The sequence below is a fragment of the Pezoporus occidentalis genome, unplaced genomic scaffold (assembly GCF_034315485.1).
Source record: "Pezoporus occidentalis ecotype Australia unplaced genomic scaffold, CSIRO_AGI_Poc_V1 ctg2, whole genome shotgun sequence".
In the NCBI taxonomy this organism is placed as follows: Eukaryota; Metazoa; Chordata; class Aves; order Psittaciformes; family Psittacidae; genus Pezoporus; species Pezoporus occidentalis.
Window position 1 is genome coordinate 20,917,442 of NW_026913855.1, and position 23,805 is coordinate 20,941,246.

The following is a 23,805-nucleotide window of genomic DNA, read 5'->3' on the forward strand; positions in this document are numbered from 1 at the left end:
TCCCCATGTAGAGTGGCTACTGCTGCTGTATGCAAATCTGAGAGTAATGACTGTAATCTGATTCAACGTTTTTTTGTTCCCAGTAAATCCTAGGACTGATGTAAAATGAACAGTGAAGAGTATTTAGTGTAGTATTACCTTGAGAGGACCAATACATTTACCATTTGTCAGCAGCTCATCCTATTAAGACAGCAGAATTAGCATGATTGGTTTTCTAAGCTTTTATAGTAAAAGTAAATAGAAATTATTTATTTTTACAGAAGAGCTGGAACTGTGGTTTTGTTTTCCAGGGAGGTTGCTTTTCTTTCATTGTTTCACCTCAGCTGAGAGCAATAGGAGAGCTTTATATTATTATGTATTATTATGCTGAAGTGGATGGCATAGCTGGGAAAGCTGTTGGACTGAAATGCACAGAACGAACTTGATCTCTTTTGTCAAGACAACAGACTGGCCTATTTGGTCTTCTCTAGCCAGATGAAGAAAGCTATAGAAAGCGTACTCAGCAGACATTTAAAGAAACTGTTTGGTTTTCATCCTGAGATGAGCTGTGCTTGCTGATGTAGTTGTCTGATTTTGAGTTTAATTTGCGGATCCAGTTGACTGCAGCTTCAGTCAACATTGGCCATTTTTAACAGTTTGTCTGATTTAGTCCTGTGTTCTGTGACCAGCAATAGTGTCTCATGCATGCTTGGGAGATTGTTCCTTTTATTCCCCTTCTAGATGCTACACAGTGTCACCCAGTCTTTGGCTACCTTGAGTTATAGTTCTGTGTCTTCAAGTACTAATCTGTGAAAGGTGTAACTGAGATGGACAGTGAAGTGACAGTCACCTGAGGTGAATAGCGAAGGTACGTAAGAGCTATCAAGGCTTAAGGGTTACCCATAAAGAACTGGAATTCTGTAATGTTAGGGGCACTGACTTGATGTTATCTACCATGACAGTTGAAATTTTTGGAAGTGTTTCAACTCCATTTGTCAAGGCCTTGAGATGAAGAAGATGAAAAGATGTGCTTTCTGGAGACAGTTATCCAAACAGCTTATGCTGAGTGTTGATTAGATTTAGTACGTGCTTGCTGCAAGTATAATCTCTTAATCTTGGAAGAAGTCACTTGCTGAACAGCACAGCTTCTCCAATGTGATATGTGATGATACAGTAGTTAAGTATTGACCAACCTCTTAACAGTGTTGTTAATTGTCATATGCTGGGGTTTTTTTTTTAAATAAGCACTTGAAATGTGCCTGATTTGCATGTATTAGGAAGAATCTGGCCAACATTTCTGCTTGTCATCTTCGTTGAGTTCCATTTGAAAATTTCTGAGACTCTTGGGAGCTTTGAGGAATGAAAGGATTTCCCTTCTCTTGCCTCCTGGTGGGTGGACACCCTGCTTCTGCTGCAGGGTAGAAAGGCACAAAGACAGTTTTTGTAGCTGTGGTCTCACAGGGCTGCTGTAGGTGTAGGATAAGGTGTTTAGCAGTGCAGAAAGCTTGCTTTGGTTGTGTTCTACCGTATCAGACTTTGTTTAGTAATTGAGGCAAAGTAGAGCATTGGCCTGAACTAGTTGCTGTTGAGCTCCTTCTGGTCTTGCTGACCTTATTATGAGAAGTTAACTATAAATACATGCATCAAGTACTTAAGCTAGTTTTAAATTAACTACGTGTATCAACATATCTAATATAGAGATTTTGTGGTTAGAAATGGACAGCATGTAACCCTGCAAAGATGTTTGTTGCTTGTTAAGGGGAATTCCACAGTAAACATGCCCAGGGTGGTATCTGCTATACAGCATATGGAGCTTAACAATGTATATGTCCATGACATTGTCTTAATCTATTGTTTTTATGTCATTCTATTTTTCTGCAAGAGACAGTTTGCAGTTTTGCTTTACAAGCTGTAAGGATATATTTGGCTTTCTTATGAACAGCAGTCTACCCTGTGGGCAGCAGTAGTGGAGTATGAGACACTAGCTGTTTAATTGGCTCCCATGGAAATTTGTCAGCAGTCCTCATTCAGAAGATTCTGTATTTCAATCAAATGGGTATATAAGAATATAGTCGGTAAGACAGTCTTCTGACATATGCACTGGAGTAAAAGCACAGAATTCTAATACTAATTGCAGCATTAACTGGCCACAATTTAGAAAACTTACCCTCCTACACCAAAGGTTGTAGGAGTTAATATTGCTACATTGAATATCTTTCTTGCACCAAAATAACGTACTGTCAGCAAATGATAGTTTGGAGCAATACTTGACTTTCTTGTTTTAGCTGCTAAAATCAGTGGCTTTGAAAACAATGTAATCTTCAACACTAAGTAATTCAGAAAAACAAAGATGGAAAGCCTTATTTTCTAAATGTAAGTAACTAAGAACTGCTAATATTGCTAATTGTAATGATTCCTGTTTGGAAATGAAACAGAAAGTGCCCTTTATACAAAACAGAATTCAAGAGGGCAGCAGTTTGTATTCAAAAGTTAGAGTTGTGACCTGACAAAGAGAGAAAGAGATGTATCAAAAGGGAGTTTGTATTTCTCTTCAAGAAGCTTTTTCAAAGGAAAAGTTTCTACAGTATTTTGTTCTTATTAAATGCTATTAACTATGTAGTGGTATTTGATCACAGCAACATTGTTCAACTGCACTTAATCTAATGGCAGCTTTAATTTCATCCTGGCAGGCTGGGGGGACCTGTGCCTTGATAGATTTTGCAGCAGATGTAAGATACAGGCTAAATTTGGCAAAAATTTCCCCTAATAGTTCAGTAATTCTAGCTGCTTCCTTAGTTCAGTCACTGAAGTTATGTTAGACATCTCCAAAATTGTCGGAATCTTTCCCAGCGTTGGTTTGATACCTTCCTTCAGTAGCTGTTCATCTAAATGAGTCACAGATTTCCAAAAGAATGTACACTTGTTCTTTCATAGTCTCCTCTCTGCTTTCACTATTCATTCCAACATCTTGGAGGCTTCCCAATTGTTGCTTGTCATTTTGGTTTGTGGTGATGATGATGATGTCCACAAGATAGAAAAATATGTTGGTAAACCTCCTTTTATTGTAAACTTTTGGATCTTCTAAATACGCTCTTGCTTTGAATTGAGAGAAGTGTGATGTAAATGAGGGAGTATCTGTTCTGGTGTTAACTGTCATAATTTGCTGCATTTCTTCTTGATTGGTTTCAGATGCACGTGAGTCAGCACTGTAAAGACAAACATTTAATCCAGGGAGGGAGAGCAGCACATTTTTGTGACGGTTGGAGTTTTAGCAGAGATATAAATTTCCCATACAAGGAACACACATAGCATGGAAGATTGGAGATGGTCTGCTTATTTAGAGCTTTCCTGTAACCACTCAATTTTCTCTTTCCTATGTGAAGGCCGTCTTCCAGAAAGGGAGGCGTGTGCAGTTTCTTCTTCATTTAGGTTGTACATCTTATTTATTTGAAAGAGAAATTGTGATATTTCTGCTGTTGTGTAGCTGGTTTTGGAGCCTCCTTTCTTGAAGGTTGTGATTTGGTCCTTGGCTGTTGGTTATGACAGACTTGTATCTTGTGGGTTTCTCTGCCTGTGACTTCCAGATATGGACTGCCATTGTAGTTAGTTTTTCTTCTTTCACTTGGCATTTCATTCTTAATTTCACACCTTATTATCTCCCTCCATGGTCAGTCCCATAAACTGAGCTTGTGCTCTTAAGTTAACCCCAGCTGTCAGTTTTTAATGCTGCCACCTTCTCATATTGCCAGCAGAAAAATTTAAGATATACATACATTTGTGTTTTCTCCCTGTCTTCAGGATCCCTAAAACAACCCCTCCCACATACACATGCTTTTTTACTTACCTGAATATATCTGACCTTTCAGGAGAGTTCACTATCATTGAGCTGTCACAAGGTTCAGAAATAACTTTCATGCCTATATGTGATTTGGCATGGAAAAAAATAACCTTGTGAAATATTTTGAAAAAATGGAATTTTGCTGTTGTAAAACCATCTGATAATGATGTTTTCTTATTGGGACAGTCCTATAAAAATGTGTTAGTTTTCAATTTGATGTTATTAAACTCTAAAGGAAAGCCCCACTTTGGATTGGAGGAGACTGATGCTCTGGCTTTCATAGTAGCATTTTTGGAAGCAGTGAGCTGCATCACAGTCCCAAAATACCTCAATCCACGTCATTCAGTATTTAAATTATGTTTCAGAAATCACTATAAAAAGACACTTCTTACATGTAGTATGAAGTACTATTATACTCTTCTTTCAAAAAAAAATCCCACATCCAAACCAGTCTGTAACTGCAAATGTTTACTTAGAGGGAAGGGGGTAATGTCCTGGAGCTGGAATGGAGCTGGGTACCTCAGTTATCATTTAGTGCTTTCTAAATTTCTTGGCCACAAAGTATGAGTAAGCTTGCTGTATTTTGGCAGTGTAGTCATTAACAAACAGCTGCAGTGCCTGAATAATAGAGTGAATATGCTCTATATTCATTAATTAAAGGTTGTTTTTTCCATCCCTTTCCCTTCATTTTTCTTGTCTTCAGTTAGTGACTTTTTTCTTTTATACTGAACAGTGTAACTTCTGTATTAGTATGGGAGTTTTGTCAGAGACATCAGTGAAACAGAGTGTTCCAGACATCTTTCCCTATAGGAACAAGTAATAAAACGTTCAAATTGCATTTGCAATTTTACTTGAGCTTCATAGTGATTTAAAATGTCCTCACAGTACACACCCTTTGCCTTGCCACCATCTTGCATTGTTGTTTTTGTGCTGTTCTGATGTGGATTGGGCCAACGTGGGTGAAATAGCCATTGTAGTAACTACAAATATTCTGCCTAGGAATTCAAAAACCCTAACAATATTAGACATAATAAAGACATGGAGCTAGGCTTTTTGCTGAAACATCACAAAGTCCCAGGAGAAACAAGAAATTCAAGAAAAGTTAGCACCACATAGAACTGGAAGTTTTTTTACTGTAATTTTGAGGAAAAACTGAGAGGAGAAAAACTTTTGGGTAAGATGTTGCTAGAACAAAGCTTGGATCCTCACTGTTGTTGTGTAATAATGAGTTGGATTCAATTATTATTCTGTTGCTTGAGCAGTGGTTCACTTTTAAGGTCCAATTCAGTTCTTAATGAAAGCAGAATTTAAGTTCTAGTATCTTGAGATCTTACTATGTCAAGTCCTATTTAATAATAACATTGGTCTTTGACCTCTTGTAGTTGTGTTTTAATTTTGTCTCAATCAAGTAAGATGTCGTATCAGATAATCATACAGTATTAGTCCTCCATGAGGTATTGAGCTTTTCTGTTCTGAGTCTCATTAGTAAAAACAGCACTGTCTTACGTAACTGTTTGATTTCTGCTGTGGAGATTTCATTTTTCTTTCCACATCCTATTCTTAACTGGTTTCATGAAAAGAGGTCACTTGTCTTCCCTGAATGTTAGCACAGTCAAAACATAGATAACTGCATGTGGAGAGAAAGCTCTAAGGAAAGTACTGGCTATCAAAAGCCTGAGGGAGCTGGGTGCTAGCAAGAAAGTTCATTGAGTTACATCTCCATTTCTGAGTGTCCTGTATTTAGCTAATAGCTAATTTAGCTAATAATAGTCTGTCCTTCAGGATCTTTTTCTTCTCATACTTGCAAGCAATTTTGTAAGTTTCTATGGATTAACTGCTTGGGATCACTTTTGCTTAGAAGACATTTAGCTGTGCAGCACTGGCCTTGCCCACAGTCGCAGCTTGTGACTGTACTTAAGCTTCCTTTCAACAATGTTTGTGTTGGAAATTGTTTCATTGTATGTAGACTGGTCTCCTTTTAATCAGGTTTTTTAATGCTGCTGGGAAAAGTGACTCAAAATAAACCTAGCTGCTGGGTTTTGGTTTGTTTTTTTTTTTCTAGGACATGAATGGGATGTGACAGCTCATATGGGATTGCTGGTGAGCTCTGGAAGGATGATTATCTGTGTTTTCTACTTTTCTTTTATTGGGTTATCAAGCAGTGGGTTCATGCACGCTGCTTTAACTGGCAGAGAAAGTACACATGATGCCAGTTCTTTGCCCTGTACTCTCACCTGTAATGCCTTTACCATAAGCCTCTGCGCTTCAACAGCAGAAAGAGCATTTGAAATTGAGAAAATAGCTTCTTACCACTAGCTTGTGTAGTAAGCTCATCACAGGCTACAGAAGACTGACAGATAAAATGATTAGCTATTGAAAACCATTAGTAGATCTTCAGCTATCCTTAACTGCTTTCATTTACTGGTATAAGGCTAACTTAATGAGCACTATGACATCATCCTCTTGGATTTTCATGTTTTGGATGTGCTCAGCAGTGTCCCTGGCAGCTGTGAACTGTATTACATTGTTAGATTGTGGTTAACAGTTTCTGCTTCCTTCCTCTATGATATGTGTGTGTGCCCAGCCTAGTGCATATCCTTAAGATGACAAGAACCACACAGAACAGCAAATAAATTGAGCCCTCTGGAGAAATAACCAGCATATCTGCAGATTCCTGATTGTGAGGCACAGTTCTCTTGCTTCAGCACTAGTTTATCCCCTGCCAGTTGGGTCTAAGACCTGTCTGCAGGCTCTCTTTTTTTTTGCTATTACTTACATCTGTCGGTACTCTGATTAACTTCCCTACTGCTGTCACGCACCCCTGCCACACCACAACTTCCACACCAGTTGTGCTGACAAATAGTGCTAGTCATGCATGCACTCAAAAGATAGATTTCTGTGTTACTGAAAAACATGCTCTGAAAATTTCATGTCGCTTACTGGATTCTTCCACAGAAGTAGACAGCATTCTAAGGATAAAAATAATTGTCTAAGTGACAAAAATTAACTAAGTGATAAAATTGCTAACCAAACTCCAAACAAGTGGATTCTGCTACTTTTACAAGCTAATTTCATCTCTTTCTTTAAGTCCTATATAATCATCAGGCCTACTTTCTGCTTGGACTTTTCCTTTCCCTCATCATCCTTAAGTACCATTAATCTCTTCAACACCTTTAACTCATTCTGGGGTTTGCTTTCCTTTGGAAGCTTTTATCCACTACATGTTTTTGCCAAGTCATTTTCCTTCTCCAGTCCCCCTTTTTATTCCCTTCCCAATACTATTTTATCTGATAGGCTCATAACTTTTGCATTTGCCCTTTTTTTTTACTGTTGTTGTTTTTAACTTCAGATTTTATTTTAATGGAAGGGAATTTTCACTCTGGGTGAAGTATATAGGAAGGAAATACTGCAGAAATAAAGTCAAGAGGAGAAAAAGGTTAACTTCAGATATAGAAGAGAGTTTTCATGAAAGAGGATCTGGTTCGAGACCATCTTAAAAATCTGAACCTGCACAAGTCCATGGGACCTGATGAAATCCATCCACGAGTCCTGAAGGAGCTGGCGAATGAAGTTGCTAAGCCACTGGCCATCATATGTGAAAAATCATGGCAGTCAGGTGAAGTGCCCGCCAACTGGAAAAAGGGAAATATAACCCCCATTTTCAAGAAGGGGAAAATGGATGACCCGGGGAATTACAGACCAGTCAGTCTCACCTCTGTGCCTGGCAAAAGCTTGGAGCAGATTCTCCTGGAAGGCATGCTAAGGCACATGAAAATCAACAAGGTGCTTGGTGACAGCCAGCATGGCTTCACTAAGGGGAAATCCTGCCTGACCAATTTGGTGGCCTTCTATGATGGGGCTACAGAACTGATGGACGGGGTAGAGCAGTTGATGTCATCTACCTGGACTTGTGTAAAGCGTTCGACACTGTCCCACACGACATCCTTGTCTCTAAATTGGAGAGACACCAATCTGATGGATGGACCACTCGGTGAATAAAGAACTGGCTGGATGGCCACATGCAAAGAGTTGTGGTCAATGGCTCAATGTCTGGCTGGAGACCAGTAACGAGTGGTGTCCCTCAGGGATCGGTGTTGGGACCTGTTTTGTGCAACATCTTTGTTACTGAAATGGACAGTGGGATTCAGTGCACCCTCAGCAAGTTTGCCGATGACACCAAGCTGTGTGGTTTGGTTGATACCCTGTAGGGAAGGAATGCCATCCAGAGGGACCTTGACACGCTTGTGAGGTGTGCTGATGCCAACCTCATGAAGTTTAACCATGCCAAGTGCAAGGTCCTACACCTGGGTAGGGGCAATCCCAGGCACAGCTATAGGTTGGGCAGAGAAGGGATTCAGAGCAGCCCTGCAGAGAAGGACTTGGAGGTGTTGGTTGATGAGAAAATGAACATGAGCCAGCTTCAGTGTGTGCTCGCAGCCCAGAAAGCCAACCCTATCCTGGGCTGCATCAAAAGGAGCATGACCAGCAGGTCGAAGGAGGTGATCCTCTCCCTCTACTCTGCTCTTGTGAGACCTCACCTGGAGTATTGTGTGCAGTTCTGGTGTCCTCAACATAAAAAGGACATGGAACTGTTGGAAGAAGTCCAGAGAAGGGCCACGAGGATGATCAGGGGACTGGAGCACCTCCAGTATGAAGACAGGCTGAGGAAGTTGGGGCTGTTCAGCCTGGAGAAGAGAAGGCTGCGTGGAGACCTCATAGCAGCCTTCCAGTATCTGAAGGAGGCCTATAGGGATGCTGGGGAGGGATTCTTCATTAGAGACTGTAGTGACAGGACAAGGGGTAACGGGTTCAAACTTAAACAGGGGAAGTTTAGATTGGATATAAGGAGGAAATTCTTTCCTGTTAGGGTGGTGAGGCACTGGAATGGGTTGCCCAGGGAGGTTGTGAATGCTCCATCCCTGGCAGTGTTTAAGACCAGGTTGGACAGAGCCTTGGGTAGTATGGTTTGGTGTGAGGTATTCCTTCCCATGGCAGTGGCAGTGGGTTGGAACTTTATGATCTTAAGGTCCTTTCCAACCCTACACATTCTATGATTCTATGATTCCTAAAATATTTAGGTTAAAATATAGCCTGATAAGGGTGTTGGCTGCTGGTGTAATGAGCTGCTGATGTCCTCTTGGTTCAGATTTTCAAAGCATGGCAGTTTGGAAGCCGTCACAGTTTCAGATACTTAGAATTAATATGCGCACTGTTTTACCCTTGCTCAGTAATGAGAAAATAAAGCTTTTGGAGGCAAGCTGGCACTTCCAGGTTCAATTCCTGAGTGAATGATGTGTGTTCCTCTACCCTTGCTACCTACTCCTTGACTCCAGAGAGAATTTTGCAAGTCATGGCTATTGCTGTAATATACAGAGAGCATTTTGCACTCCAATTTGCATTGCTCCTCTCTTGTTGCTTTGCTCTCCTGGAATGATGAGAAAACTGATGATGTCATTGTCTTGTGGTCAATAGGACATATTAAGCCACTTGGTTCACCTCCTTCTGTCTGATTTGGCCAAGGTACTAGAAGTTATGGAGTAATTAAGAAGGTCACCTGTATGACTCATTTGTCAGTCCTAATCTTTCTTTCAAGGGAATACACTTCTGGTAAATAGCCATGCACGCAAAGGGGCTTGCATTCCGGAATTGTCAGCTATTTCAGCTGAAGAATTCTGTTGCTTCTTCCTAGGATCATTTTTCTGAGGATATCTTCTGGAAGGATATCTAACAATTTCCAATTTACTCCTCAAGCTTTGTTTTCTTAATTGGTTCTTTTAAAACCACCTTTTTTAGAGCTGTTAGTGAAGCACAAAGAACCTGATAGAATTCTATTATGGTATCTCCCCACCCCTCTTCTTTCTTCAGCTATATTTGTCAGATTTTTACACAAGTCTCTGCTTTGGGCTAGTCATACATTGTTCAGTTTTATCCAGGAAACTGTTCACTTTTTAGTTAGTTTGTCAGTTTTTTTGCATTGTATGTTAAAATTTCGTTGTTTCATTCTTGACTGATAATATAGCAAGAAACAAATCTTCATAGGATATAATTGTAAGGTCCTACACCTGGGTCAAGGCAATCCCAGGCACAGCTGCAGGTTGGGCAGAGAAAAGATTCAGAGCAGCCCTGTGGAGAAGGACTTTTGGGGGTGTTGGTTGATGAGGAACTTAATGTGAGCCAGCTTCAGTGTGTGCTCGCAGCCCAGAAAGCCAGCCATATCCTGGGCTGCATCAAAAGGAGCGTGAGCAGCAGATTGAAGGAGGTGATCCTACCCTTCTGCTCTGCTCTTGCGAGACCTCACTTGGAGTACTCTGTGCAGTTCTGGTGTCCTCAACATAAAAAGGACATGGAACTGTTGGAAAGAGTCCAGAGAAGGGCCATGAGGATGATCAGGGTACTGGAGCACCTCCTGTATGAAGATAGGCTGAGAAAGTTGGGGCTGTTCAGCCTGGAGAAGAGGAGGATGCGTGGAGACCTCGTAGCAGCCTTCCAGTACCTGCTGAAAGGGGGGGACCTGTAGTGAGGCTGGGGAGGGACTTTTCACTAGAGACTGTAGTGGCAGGACAAGGGGTAATGTGTTCAAACTTAAACAGAAGTTTAGATAAGAAATAAGGAAGAAGTTCTTTACTGTGAGGATGGTGAGGAATGGGTTTCCCAAGGAAGTTGTGAATGCTCCATCCCTGGTGATGTTCAAGGCCAGGCTGGACAGAGCCTTGCAGACATGGTTTTAGGGTGAGGTGTCCCTGCCCATGGCAGGGAGGTTGGAGCTAGATGATCTTAAGGTCCTTTCCAACCCTAACCGTTCTATGATTCTATGTTAAATACTTCAGTAGCTTGCAAAGTTCTAGCAGCCTGCTTACCCTACCTAGGGACTTAGCTTTAATTTGGTACTGGTTTTTGGCTGTAAATTGTGGAGATGGTGGCCAGGAAAAATGCTGAGCAGAAGAGAAATGAAGCAAAAAGAGAAAACTATAAAACACTATCAGTCCTGTGGCATAATTTGCTTCTTGGTTAAACAGATCAGTCTTGAACTTTGTGCTGGTAACATTTCAGCACCATTTTCTTCTTGGAAAAAAAGAATATATTTGTTAGATGAGTGATGTATTTTGCAGAGACCAATACAATCCTTTTTTCCTTCAAGGAATTTGTCTGTGGTGCCCTTTTACTGTCAATGCATACAGTACAAATACCACTAACCATTGCTATTAATGTACATTACGTCTGTAGACTTCATCAAGAAGATTTGGGGTGTTATCACAAATATGATTCCGGTAGGTATAAAAAGTCAGACTTACAGATTGTTCTCAATATTCTTATGACACTTGTTCTTATGACGCTTAAACTTACTGTGCCAGTAAGTCAGAAACTGTGACAAATAAACCTCACAGGCATAATATTGCCAGTGTAATCCTTCATGCTGTCTCCTGAACGAATGAGACTGCCTTGGGAAGGGAATAAATATAGGGAGCACCCCAAATCCTGTTTGTTCTGATTTCCAAGATACGACATGTTTGAATTTTACTTAACTGCTCAGTTGACTGAGGCACCCAAGTCCATGGTGAATTTAGACTAAATAAACTCTACAAACAAAACTCCTTGTACAAAAGTTTATGCAAAAACCTTTATTGGGCTCCCACCTCTACTTATGCTATCTTCAGACCCATGTCAGACTGTCTATACTCCTTATACCTTTCTGGATAGATGATAATTCCCACAGCGAAAGAGTACTGGTTAGTGTATCCTGCTGTAATTCTCTCTGGTATGCTACCCAGAAAACAAGTTTCTCTGAGTATTTTCACATTTTCTTTCCCTCTTCAATCTAAGAAAATTTAAAGGAAAGGTGACCTTTTGGGATGGGAGTATGGGATGACTTTTGGTAGCTTGGAGATTAAGACAGAAAACTATTTTGAAGACCTTGCTGTATTAACATTGAACTGTAATAATGCTATGGAGATAAAGATTTCTAATATTGATCAAGGATTTTGTGTATTGGGTATGTGGAGTGTACAGCTTGCTTTTCATCTCAGCCAGAATTGTAGACAACTTAATACAAATAGTATTCAAGTCCAAATAACATAGTAGTATTAATTTGCAGCAGTACATTTTCACACTGCATTGTTCTGATCTTGTGAACACAGGACACTGTTAATAGTAATATTTGTAAAATAAAACTGTGTCACTTGCCATTGCAATCTGTTTGGCCTGTGTTTGATCTTTTATACTCTGTTCACTATGCTAGTGTCCAGGCTCAGAAATGAGGCTTTTACATATGTGAACTTCAGTTCCCAAGAGTAAACCGAGGAATTCAAGCTTTAGCTCAGAATCTTCCCATTCATAGTGGTTGCGTGTGGAGAGACCCATCAAGGGAGCTTCCTTGATGGGAAGCAAAGCTCCCTAAATTCTTCTGAGTGTGTTCAGTCTGCTCAAATGGTGTGCATTAGATACAACTTTCATGGGTGTCCCATGAATACACTGTTTCCTCCACTTGTACATTAGGTAATTCTGTTTGTTGTAAGAAGCAGAGTTTAAAATAGAATGGTATGTAAGAATGTATCCTTCCTAAACACAAAGGTTTATTTGTGTCATAATAAAGTACAGGGCGCTAAGAATTTATATTATTAATGTTCTTCTTATGTATTTTTTCGTTGAGGTGGCTAATCATGTGACTTCTGTTTTTGTAAAAGTCTTCTCCCCCAACCCCCTCTTCACATTATTATTGATTGCTTGCATTTTGTCTCATTTTCTGGTCAGATAGTTTTATTTGCATTTCCAGTATCTGATTGTGTCATATTTCTGTAGCTTTTAATTAATATTTTTTTCTTTTTTCCTTCCCCTCCCCCCTTTTCTTTTTTACTGTACAATATTTTGTTTTCTTTCTAGGTCTGGTCTCTATTAACTCTCTGGAGTGCTAAACCTAAGAGGAGACTGTTAATAGCTGAGAGATCACCCTTGGCATACTTAATTGTAGACAAGTTGTTTGAACTTGTAACACTTGGAAAATGAAAGTTAATATATTTGTTTTGTTATTCCCATGGAAACAAGATATTTATAATGAGCTCCTAAAAACAAGTTACAGATATACACAAGGAAGCTGTTTCTTTGTAGCAGTTGCTTAATAGAAAGAAACTGGTTTGCTTGGAGGTTTTTTTGTTGCTTTTTTTTTAATTTTTTTTTTTTATTTCTTTAGCTCATGACCTCTGAAAAGCTGGTGTCAGGAAGGGGCTTTCTGAATGGGAGCAGAGATTAAAAATGGTGGAAGTAAACTGAGGGTACAACTGCCTTGTGTGTCATGCAACATTCTTAGTACTATCATTTTTCATAGTTAGGGTTGAAAGGAACTTTAAGGTCATCTAATTGACACACACACACACACACCCAACACACAGCATCTTTCAACTAGATCAGGTTGCTCCAAGCCCCATCCAGCCTGACCTTGAACACTACCAGGGATGGGGCTTCTACCACCTCTCTGGGTAACCTGTTCCAGTGTTTTACCATCCTTATAAAAAATTACTTCCTTATATCTAGTCTGAATCTATCTTCTTTTAGTTTAAAACCATTACCACTTGTCTTATTGCTACAGTCTGTATTAAAAAGGTCTGTCACCATCTTTCTTATAAGGCCCTTTTAAGCACTGAAAGGTCACAGTCAGATGGCCCCAGAGCCCTCTCTTCTGAAGGCTGAACAAGCCCAACTGTCAGCCTTTCCTCATAGGTGTTCCATCTCTCTGATCATTTTTGTGGCCCTCCTCTGGACCCACTCCAACAGGTCCATGTCTTTCCTGCGCTGAGAACTCCAGAGCTGGATCCAGTATGCCAGGCGGGGTCTCATCAGAGCAGAGTAGAGGGGTAGAATTACTTCTTTAGACTTGCTGGCCACATTTCTCTTGTTTCAGCCCAGAATATGATTGGCTTTCTGGGCTGCAAGTGCACATTTCTGGCCCATGTCCGATGTTTATTCCACCAGTACCCCCAAGTCATTCTCCACAGTGTGTTTTTGTGGACCTGAAGGGGGCCAATCTGTGGCTGAGTGTGTAAATCAAGCTATGTAAGTCAGTAGAGAGACTTTGCTTCTGTCTTTTCTGTGTATTCAGTCTGTTTTCTGCTCTGCATTCAAACCAAGACGCTGCAGTTAGAAGAAAGGGTAGGAGCATGCTGTCTTGCTGAGTAACAGTGATGACAGCAACTGCTCAGAGTTCTTTTGAACCTTCCTCTAGAGACAGGCTGAGCTGTAGCATCGCTACTTAAGTAATTTAGATGCTATGGTACGTAGCATACATGTACCGTACATGGCATACAAAAAGTACCAAAACATGTCGCAAGTTAATCAATTTCATCAAGTTCTTCAGGGGGTTCCACAAGGCTTGGCATACTTTGCAACTGCAGAATTTTTGAGTGAATTATTATGCTTTTCAGATAGGTTTGGTATTATTGTAATAGTTTGAGGGAGAGGGGGAAGTTTCTGGAGTATAGAAAAATAAAAGCCGCTTTATTCAGGAAACCTGCGTTATAGTTCCAAAAAATCCTTTTTAAATGTCAGTCCAATTAATTTCTTTTGCTGGCAAGGTCTGCCATGATGCATGTTTCTTTTTGGTCCAACAGCAATACTACATGGGTTGTATGTATATCCAATTTGTCGTATGCTGGGGAAAAGGAAAACACTCATTTGCTTTCCTTTATTAGTGTGACAAGGAAAAGACCAAATGCAAGAGTTAGGAATGACTGTATCTTAGACCAAAAAGAGATGTTTTTTTCCTTTTGGCACCCTTATACATGCATTTTTTTTCCTTTTAATGTGGGCGGGGGAGAGGAACAGAACAAAAAACACTCAAAACCAAAATATTTTCCACGTGTTTGTAAATATAAAAGGAGTCAACATGAACTTCAACAGATTTTGCCAAAAGTGGTCATTCCCTTTCCCATTGTGATGAACCTGACTAATAAACTGTAGCAATCCTAATTGGAGACTTCCAGGTAACAAATGTGCTATAGAAAATTGCATTTGAAAGATTTGTGTCTTAGACTTGGCTGGGAGTCTCTAGTGAAAAAGGGCCTTAGTGCTGTGTCATGCTGAAGCTTTGCAGTGATTGCTTATGCCATCTTTTTCTAAATGAGAGGCAAAACAGAATGAAGTCCTGACCTTTTGAGCTAGTTAAAAATTCTTGGACACATTTCATCAGAAGAGGGATGTTAATCCCATTAATGAGAATCCTGGAAAAATTCCAGGTAGTTAATTGCATTTTATTCCATGTGTCTTTTTGATTAATGAAATACTGAATTATATTCTTCATTTCCACAATGTTCTTTTACTAGCTAATTCCATGGGATACTTCAGCATATGCTTCACCTAAAGTAGAAAGTGGTTACAAAGATCAAAGTTTGGTCAAAAAAGAAAACCCAAAAGAAAACCACAGATAAAGTTTATTTCTGGCTAAAATAGGGAGCATAAGGGATGTAGGGATTTGCTATATGTTGTGCTGAGTTGGAGGAAATACAGGATATAGGAATGAATGGTGTGTAAAGAGTTGTGTTAGTGATGAATTTTATTGTAAATAACCATTTTCTCCTTGTTTTGAAAGCCTGGAATAAAATCTCATTTTCTGTTTAAATGAAATAGGAGTAACTTCCTAACTATTGCTGTTTAAAACCAAGAAATCTCATTTCCTCTTTTTATTAGTGGAGCTACTCTCCAATTGAGGGGAATTAGACCTCTTAACATGTCTAAGATCAGAGATAAATCAGTGATAGATAAATGGCTGTTTGTGATGCTTGAATAAAAATAAGATTTCTATGGGTAATTTTTCCAGCCCGAGATTTCTGTTTCCAGTGCAACTCTTCCCTATCCTTGCATCTGTCGTTTACTTCTTTAGAAACAGCTGTCACTGTTGAAAGGACTGGTTTGGGTTGTGTGTTGTTTTGTGTGGTTTGATTTTGTTTGGGTTTGTTCATTTATTTATTTGGAGGGGGTATATTATTTAAGATTACATCAGCATAAGTGTCAGAATATTTTTTGAAATTTTTTCTATTTGATCTGTTAAATTTTAGCTTAAAATGTATGGCTAAATTTTGGTGCATAAAGTCTTGTTCTAAAGATCAGAAAATCTGCAATTTAATAAGACAGGAAAAGGTGTGTTTTGTGTGTGATATAATTCATAGAAATAAAAATTTTTCTTTTTAAAATCATGAATAATCTCACTGATGCTGTGGCCTCATACCTGAATTTTAAAATGAGGAGCACTAGAAATAGTTTTATATTAGGGAAAATTACTGCATTATCTCCTGCCTAAACTGAATCTTTCAAAATTATAGAAAACAGACTTGCATTATTCTCCTTCTGGTTAAACACATCCCTGTAGTTAACGCTGAGTTTCTTATCAACTGAACCCTTTGACCTGATGGATTTAAAGATCTGCAGGAGTGGCTGTATAAATACATGTTTGTAAGTGTGAATTTCCCACTCTATTGTCAGATTTTCCACTGAAAATAGCTATAGCAAAATCCTCTCCACTAAAGTAAACCTACACAATTAATTTATTAGTGTGAAAATATGTGCTATTAGTGAAAACAACAGCAAGTCTTCAGCTCTGAATTTCGGGGGGGGGGGGGGCGTATGTGAGTGTATTGGACTGCTATATTGTGTTTTACATGAATCTGTGAATGTTTTGTGAAGTTGATCATCTAAAGGAAAACAGATAACTGAATTTACATGTATCACTTTAAAAATCCTCATTCTTTAATGGAGGAATTTCAGGTTTTGTAGATGCTTTTCAATAGTTTGCTTTACACAACAGCATTTTTCTTAATTTACTTGTGAATACATGAAAAGTGAATAACATGACATTACCAGTTATTCAAAGAGGAGTAAAAAAAAAAACAAAACAACTAAACTCACCCAAGATGCTTCAGTTTGTCTTTTACGCATCGAGGCCGTACAAGCAATCAACCAAACGAGACCATGAGTTTGATTTGATGAGCTGCAGGCATTCTGACACAGGCCAGGTCCCTTTATTTCATCTTTATTTCTAATCATTGATCAGGGGAAATTTCTAAAGCACTATCCTACTGATGTACATGAAGAAAGTGATGTTCTTGGGATATGTTTTATGTGACACCATAAACGGGCTGCATGGATCTTCCTGTGTTGCAGCTGCGTTGCAGTTTTATGTTGTTTGTTGTGGTATTCTGTTATTCTTGGAATGCTTGTTGTGCTCTCTTGTAATTTGTTTTAATTTCTGTGTGTTTCTGTAGAGGAAAGTCTTCCAGAACTATCACTTTTGAGCAGTTCAAGGAAGCTCTTCAAGAACTCTCAAAGAAGCGTTTCAAGGACAAGAGTGATGATGAAGCAGTTCAAGAAATATATAAACTAATTGAAGGAAAAGCCCCAATTATATCTGGAGTAACGGTATGTTACTGATCTAATGGATGCATTGTTCTAGCCATCCTTTGTTCTACTGCACTGTTGTTGAATTCACCTGCTTGCATTTACAATCCACAAATCCAAGCAGCATGCCTCCATGGGCCTGAAAGCAACAACTGTACTAAGCTGACTGGGAGCAAAGATTATGCAACAGCTAAGTATTGCACTACTGTGTGTTCTTCTGTGGCACTGTCATTGCTTCTGCTAGGAATCGTAGTACCACAATTGGGAACGGTCGGGAACATTCAAGGTGAGCTCCTGTGTGTGGTTAGAACGTAGAAATGTTCATCAGGAGCGGCATATCCAAATCAAAAAGTGTAGAAGCAAATTAAATTTAGAACCACATTAAACAGATGTGTGAAAAGGCAAAAAGACTAGAGTAAAGACATCCTAAGACAGATTTAATACGCTATGTGAATCCCAGAACACTGGAAATCTGTGCGTAATTACCATGTCTTTGGTTTTTTGCTTGTTCCGAGTATGTCAGAAATATAATGTTTTTTATTTTTCTTTTTTAAATGTTGGCATTAAATTGTCTATGCGAAAAGGAAGCCATAAAGCCTAGTGTACATAAATTTGATTGCCCTTTTAAATGCCAAAGTTAGGCAAGCTATAACCCTGTAGTTTAGGCAATGCTAGCGTGTTTGACATCAACTTGAATAGTCCTACCAGTTTAGTTCATCTGCTTAAAATTTGTGATCCTCCTGAATTTTGGCAGTAGAGCTGTGAATAAAAATGTAATTGTAAATAATCTTTCCAGAAACTGGTTCCATACAAATGAACAGTGGAAATGTCAAATGGGGAGATTTCTTAAGTTGTACAATTTGTCAGATTTTTACAAGATTTTATTTTATTTTATTACTCTGGTACTCTATTTTGAAACAAGTGACAGAGACTACAATAACGAACCTTCCTTTTTGTCTTTCACTCATTATAGTGAGTTTGAGTAACTTGTTCATCCATGAAACGATTCCCTGTTTGAATTGTGCACAATCTTCTGAGGCTCACTCTTGATTCTATTTTTTGGTATTTCAGCAGTCAGATCTTGAAATAATCAATGGCCGTTAATAAAGGGAAAGCATCTTTCTGCGTGGATGACAGGGTAATGAGAGAGCTTTGCAGATGCAGGATAGCATCATGTAGGTGCTTTAAAGGTATATAAATGTGCCCAGCAATAGGGGGAAGGGAATGGAAGAGGAATATGAGCTGGAAGTGTGAGGCTTGCCTGTACTCCTATTGTATGTGCAGTCCTGGGGAGAGCTGGAGAAGTGAAGAAATAACATGACAGCAGAGGAATCACAATATTCTGTCCTGCTTGCTGGCAAAATAAGGGGCAGGAGGCAGAGCTTAAAGGGAAGGAGATTGCAGGCTGAGGGGAGAACAAAAACTTTCTTTGATTTATAATGTTAATTTAGTTTCCAGGTGATAAAAATGACCCAAACAGTTGAATATCAAAGGCATTAAAATAAATAAATACAGGGCCACTCCCGCCCCAGCATCCAGGGAATACAAATACAAAATCTATATGCAAGCATTCTAATACCTTGTTTACTTGGGGAAGTCTGCCCTGGAAATTTTAAGTTGGACTGGTTAGAGTTATATAAAACTTTTCTTAAAATGTTATAGGATAACTCAGTCATGCCATGTAGTCTGTGCCTTGCTCTTCTATGTAGGCCATATAGATTTGGTTCAGGTTTCAGCCAGAAAACTTCAGTATGACTACTGACAGATTAAACATATTAAGGATGGAGTTGCAAGCATGATTATGTGAGGCTTGTGGATAAGTATACTATAGAGGCATTTGGAAATTTTTGTGTCATCTTATGTTTTGTGCTCTCTCTTTGGGGGAGGAGAAGAAGGGAAACAGGTGATGTATCTGTACTGAATGGCAGCCTGGGGAAACCAGAGCTTCCATAGAATGGTTGGACAGTTTACTTTCACATCAGATAATGAGGATTTTAGTGCATGTTGTGATAGAAGATTTACTTTTTGCTTTTCTGTTTTGTTTTTTTTTTTTCTTCTCCTTCAGAATGTTGTAGAATTACAAAAATCCCTGCTTATAGTTGATGTGGTTGAGAAGGCTCGGCAGCCAAACATTGAAACCAAGTGAAATTTTGGGCTGCTTTCTAATCTGCAGCAGAAGGTGTATGGTTGCCTTGGTCACACAGGAAGAAAAACAACAGGCAAGTGTTAGGCATTAGTTGAGACATAGCTGTGTTAGCTCATTTGATAGTCAACTGGTAACAGAATGTACAGGTCATATATCTTTAGCAGTTTACAGTCGGACATGTAAATGAAGTCTGAGGCCTTTTAGTTTCCCTCACTCCTATACAAAAGCTACAAGAGCAAGACTGAGGTTCTTTCTTTTTCTGTACCAAAAGCTGTGTGCTGTAAGTATGTTGAATGCATTTCTGCACCTCCTGTGGAGCAAATACTTGCTTTGGTCATTGCTGTCTCTTAAAATGAAACCAGTGTGTTCAACAGAGTCCTTGATATAGAAATGTAGAATAATTTCAATTGGAAAGGTTCTGGGGTGATTTCATTCAACCTGTTCACAGGAGGACTAACTTCAAAGCTAGATCAGATTATGCAATGCCCAGTTCAGCCAAATTTGCTGTAAGTGTTGTGGGTGGCAGGGCAGTACAGCAGCGACAGCACTATGAAAGCTGGGTGATGGGTGCTCAGCATGATGGTGATATGAGCAGGACTGTATTCTCGCAAAAAAGCACCTTTTAGGGAAAGAGCAAAGGAGCCAGAGTGCAGCTCACAGAGTGCACCTAGTGAAACATAGCAGTTGTTGCATGATGTTATCGTGAGATGTTTCTTATTGTAGGAAGGCTTTAGTAATCAGCGTAGCTTATGGCTGCACAGAATTTGTAACAATTGGGATAGCTTTCCTATTACCTAAAATTGCAGTTACCTGCAATTTTCAGTCATCTGGACCCTCTGCAGGCCGGGTAAAATTCTTAATAATCAGTGTGCCGTAGAATAATAATCTGGATGGTGACTTTAAAAAGTACATGGGTCAGTACATGAATCTCATAATAATAATAATTATGGAAGAGGTGTCATGATCCTCTAGCCCAGGGTGAGGGTGCTTCCCCTTTCCTCTTCCATCATTATGTGAGCATTCCCTGCTTAATACTGGGACGCGTGAAAGCCTCAGCAGTCTGTCAGCTTATGCTGGATCAGCTTCAAAAACCTTTTGGATAAAATGATGCATTTATACCTGTCAGGTTGGGGCATTGGACTATACAATTTCTATAACTTAGTGGATTCTGAAGAGGCTGCCAGGCAATCAATACGCAAGAATTTTGGTTGCAGGAGACAGCAAGCTGCACGTGCATAATGATCTTTATCTCTTCGTGTCCATTGCGTCCTGCCTACATGTTGCCCTTGCTCTGACATAATGGCACTGCTCCCAGCACACGTTAGGCCTTAGCATGAGCTGTGTGTTAGCCAAAATCTGAGCAACCGTTGAGTGAACAGTCACAGGCTCAATCCCTGATCACTGAGAGATCATGGCTTTTGTCATCCAGAATATCTCAAGTGCTGTTACACTTCCCTGTCACTGTCACCATATCCTGGCCACAGTGCTGTAGCAGGTGTCAGGAGCAATGGGTACCAGTCACAGATAGTTACTGGAGATTCCTGTTGTGGATGATCCAGGTATATATCTTTTGTCCCCACCATATGCCTCAGGAGTTTTGTTGTTTGGCAGGTGCGGGATCTGGGATTGTTGTAGATGGACTGCAAAGGTTTGTCCAGCATTCTAAGACTGACCTGTGCCTTGTCTTCCACATGGGTACCAAGAGTAGTGCTCCAAAGGTAACCTGGAGCCTGGCTCTATTGGCTTGTGTTGCAGAAGGGCTTTGTCTTCTGTAACCAGAGGAATGAGCACTACTGAGCCAGGGATGGAATAAACCTAATGCAGGGGAGTGTCTTTGCAACTAGGCTTGCACATCTGCTGAGGAGAGTGTTAAACTGGGTATGGAAGGTTGCCATAACCTGAAGAAGGAACGTCACATGGGGAGAGCAGGTGTGTCTATGTGACAGGCTTGACAAAGGAAGCAGCAGGATTTAGGGCCAATCTCAAATGCCTGTCCACAAAAGCAAGGGGAACAAGCAGGGTAAATTGCAGAGCTGTGACTTCACTGGGATTACGGAGGTGTGGTGCGACTCCAGCTCTTCTAGAATTGCTGCAGTGGATGGATAGAGGCTCTTCAGAAAATACAGTAGGGAAAATGAGGAAGTGAAATTGTGATCTGTGTAAAGGCTTAGCTTGACTGCATCTGGCTTTGCCTTGGGGCAGGGGGTGCAGCAGAGCACAGGCCAGCAAAGATGATGATATAGAAGGCTTCTCATACAGACCTACTGGTCATGAAGAGACCGATAAAGCCTTGTTTAGGCAGTTGGAAAAAAAGCCTTGTAGTCTCTGGCCTTGGTACTCAAGTTAAAATAACTGCAAGTGGTCCATAACATTTCTAAAATGAATTGGGGGGGAAAAAAAAAAATCTTAATGTGTATAATGAATGATTTAAGGAGATATTCTGGGCTTATTATTTACAATCAAAAGGAAGAACTGGTTTAAGATGTAAGAGCTAAGGCAGCCTTGGCTGCAGCAGCCAGGTGACTGGGAGTTAGATCTGGCTCCGGAAGGTTTAACTTACTAACTTCAGTTTGTTCCTGAAAGTGGCAACCTCTTAAAGTATTTTGGTGTAGCTCTAGCCAGACTACTAGTTGGTGAAAATTTTAGTCACTATATTTAATGTTAGGACTTGCAGTGTTGTAACTGGAAACCACTCCTTTGAAAGTCATCACCCTGATAATTAAAATGGTGTTACTTACTACTTTCTGGCTTTATTGAAGTGGGATTGCTTACTGCTTTCTTTTGTGCCTGTGTATCTCTGCATGCTTAAATGAAAAAATGTGAATTAAATCCAATTTTTCATTGAAGCTTGATCTTTCCTCCTGACTTTCTGCAGGTTTTCTTAATGCATGTGCACATATTCCCATTAATAATAAAATAATAAATAAAATCATTTTTGTGTGGAGTCCTGGTATAATCACAGAAAAGGAAAATCTGTCCCTGTAAGAATATTTTTTCATTCCCCATTTCGTAGTCAGTTTTAAGTTTTCTTTCTTTATAAAGGTCCTGGATGTTACCAGCAAAAAAAAATAAATATATTAAAAACCTTACTAGGATGGCTAATTTTGGTGCTGATTCTGAAGGCTCCCAGAACATTTTCTTACATAAGCAAATCTCTATGGCAACCTTTTCTAGGAAGAAATGCAATTAGATACTAAAGTTTTATGGTTGAAGGAGCAAACGTAAAAAGCCATGCAGTTTCAGTGAGGAATTGAGGAAGGATGATTACAGTTGACAGAGTGTAGCCATGAAGACCGTGGCTAAAATGTATACCCTTCCGGTAAGGAGTAATATTGGCACCTTACCTACTGAGCATCCACTACCATTTTCAGCAGTGCAAGCATTCCCAGCTGCTTTTCTACACAGGAGTACTGTTACTGAGTTACTGGTTACTTTGAAGAGCAGTGTTGTATCCTGAATAGCTAGCACCAGTATTTGCAGATCTGCCATCAGAGTGTTAATATGGATGAGTTAATTTAGCATGTGAATAATTTAAATTTACAGAAGTGAAAAACCAATAGCTGAAAGCCATTGTATGGCATGATTATTTTGGTTTCAACTGGGATAGAGTTATTTTTCTTTCTACTACATGGATTTGGTTTTAATCTGAGAACAATGCTGATAACACCCTGACATTTTAGTTGTTGGTAAGTAGCACTTACCCTGATCAAGGACCTTTTCAGTCTTTCATGCTTTGCCAGTAAGGAGGGGCAGAAGAAGCTGGGAGGGAGCAGAGACACGACACCTGACCCAAACTAGCCAAGGGGGTATTCTGTACCCCAGCACATCATGGCCAGTGTATAAACTGGGGGGAGTTACCCAGAAGAGACTAATTGCTGCTTGGGTTGGGTTGGGTATTGGTTGGTTGGTAGTGAGCAATTGAGTTGTGCATCACTGCTATTTATTGTGTTTCTTTATTTTCCCATTTTAGTTTTAGATTCTCTCCTCTTGTTATTTCGCTTAGCATTTTTATTATTAGTAGTAATAATATTGTTATAGTGTACTTTAGTCATTAAACCGTACTTATCCTGTGAGTTTCACATTCTTTTGATTCTCCTCCCCATCCTGTCTGTGAGTGAGCAGCTTGGTGTTACTTCAGTTGCCAGCTGGGTTTAAACAATGACAGAGAGCTGTGTTACTTTGAAAGCCTGAGTCTCACTAATGAGCATTTATTTGAGCTGAGAATGGGTAGAGTGAGAATGAAGTTTGTGATGAAAAATTTGTTTCATCACAATACAGAGCATTCCTATCACTGTAATGAATCCTAGCCTTTAGAATATATTTTTCTTTTGAAGCAGTGAATTCTAGCTGTATTGGCTTGCCTTTTCTACATTGCTGGAGGCGGCTTTTATGCTTTGATTGTGATATAATGGATTTTGAATATGGTTGTTCCCCTTGACTTCTTCATATCTTTGGTGCTTAGAAC

The 23,805-nt window shown here is 39.6% G+C and overlaps 1 protein-coding gene across 1 annotated transcript in view; it reads left to right on the top strand.

Moving 5' to 3' along the window:
- Positions 1–23,805, top strand: part of TPPP (tubulin polymerization promoting protein) — a 56,253-nt gene that overhangs the window by 23,445 nt on the left and 9,003 nt on the right. Inside the window, exon 3 of the mRNA XM_062618131.1 lies at positions 17,062–17,215. Within this exon, the coding sequence (XP_062474115.1) occupies positions 17,062–17,215 (154 nt within the window). The remainder of the gene's footprint in view (positions 1–17,061; positions 17,216–23,805) is intronic.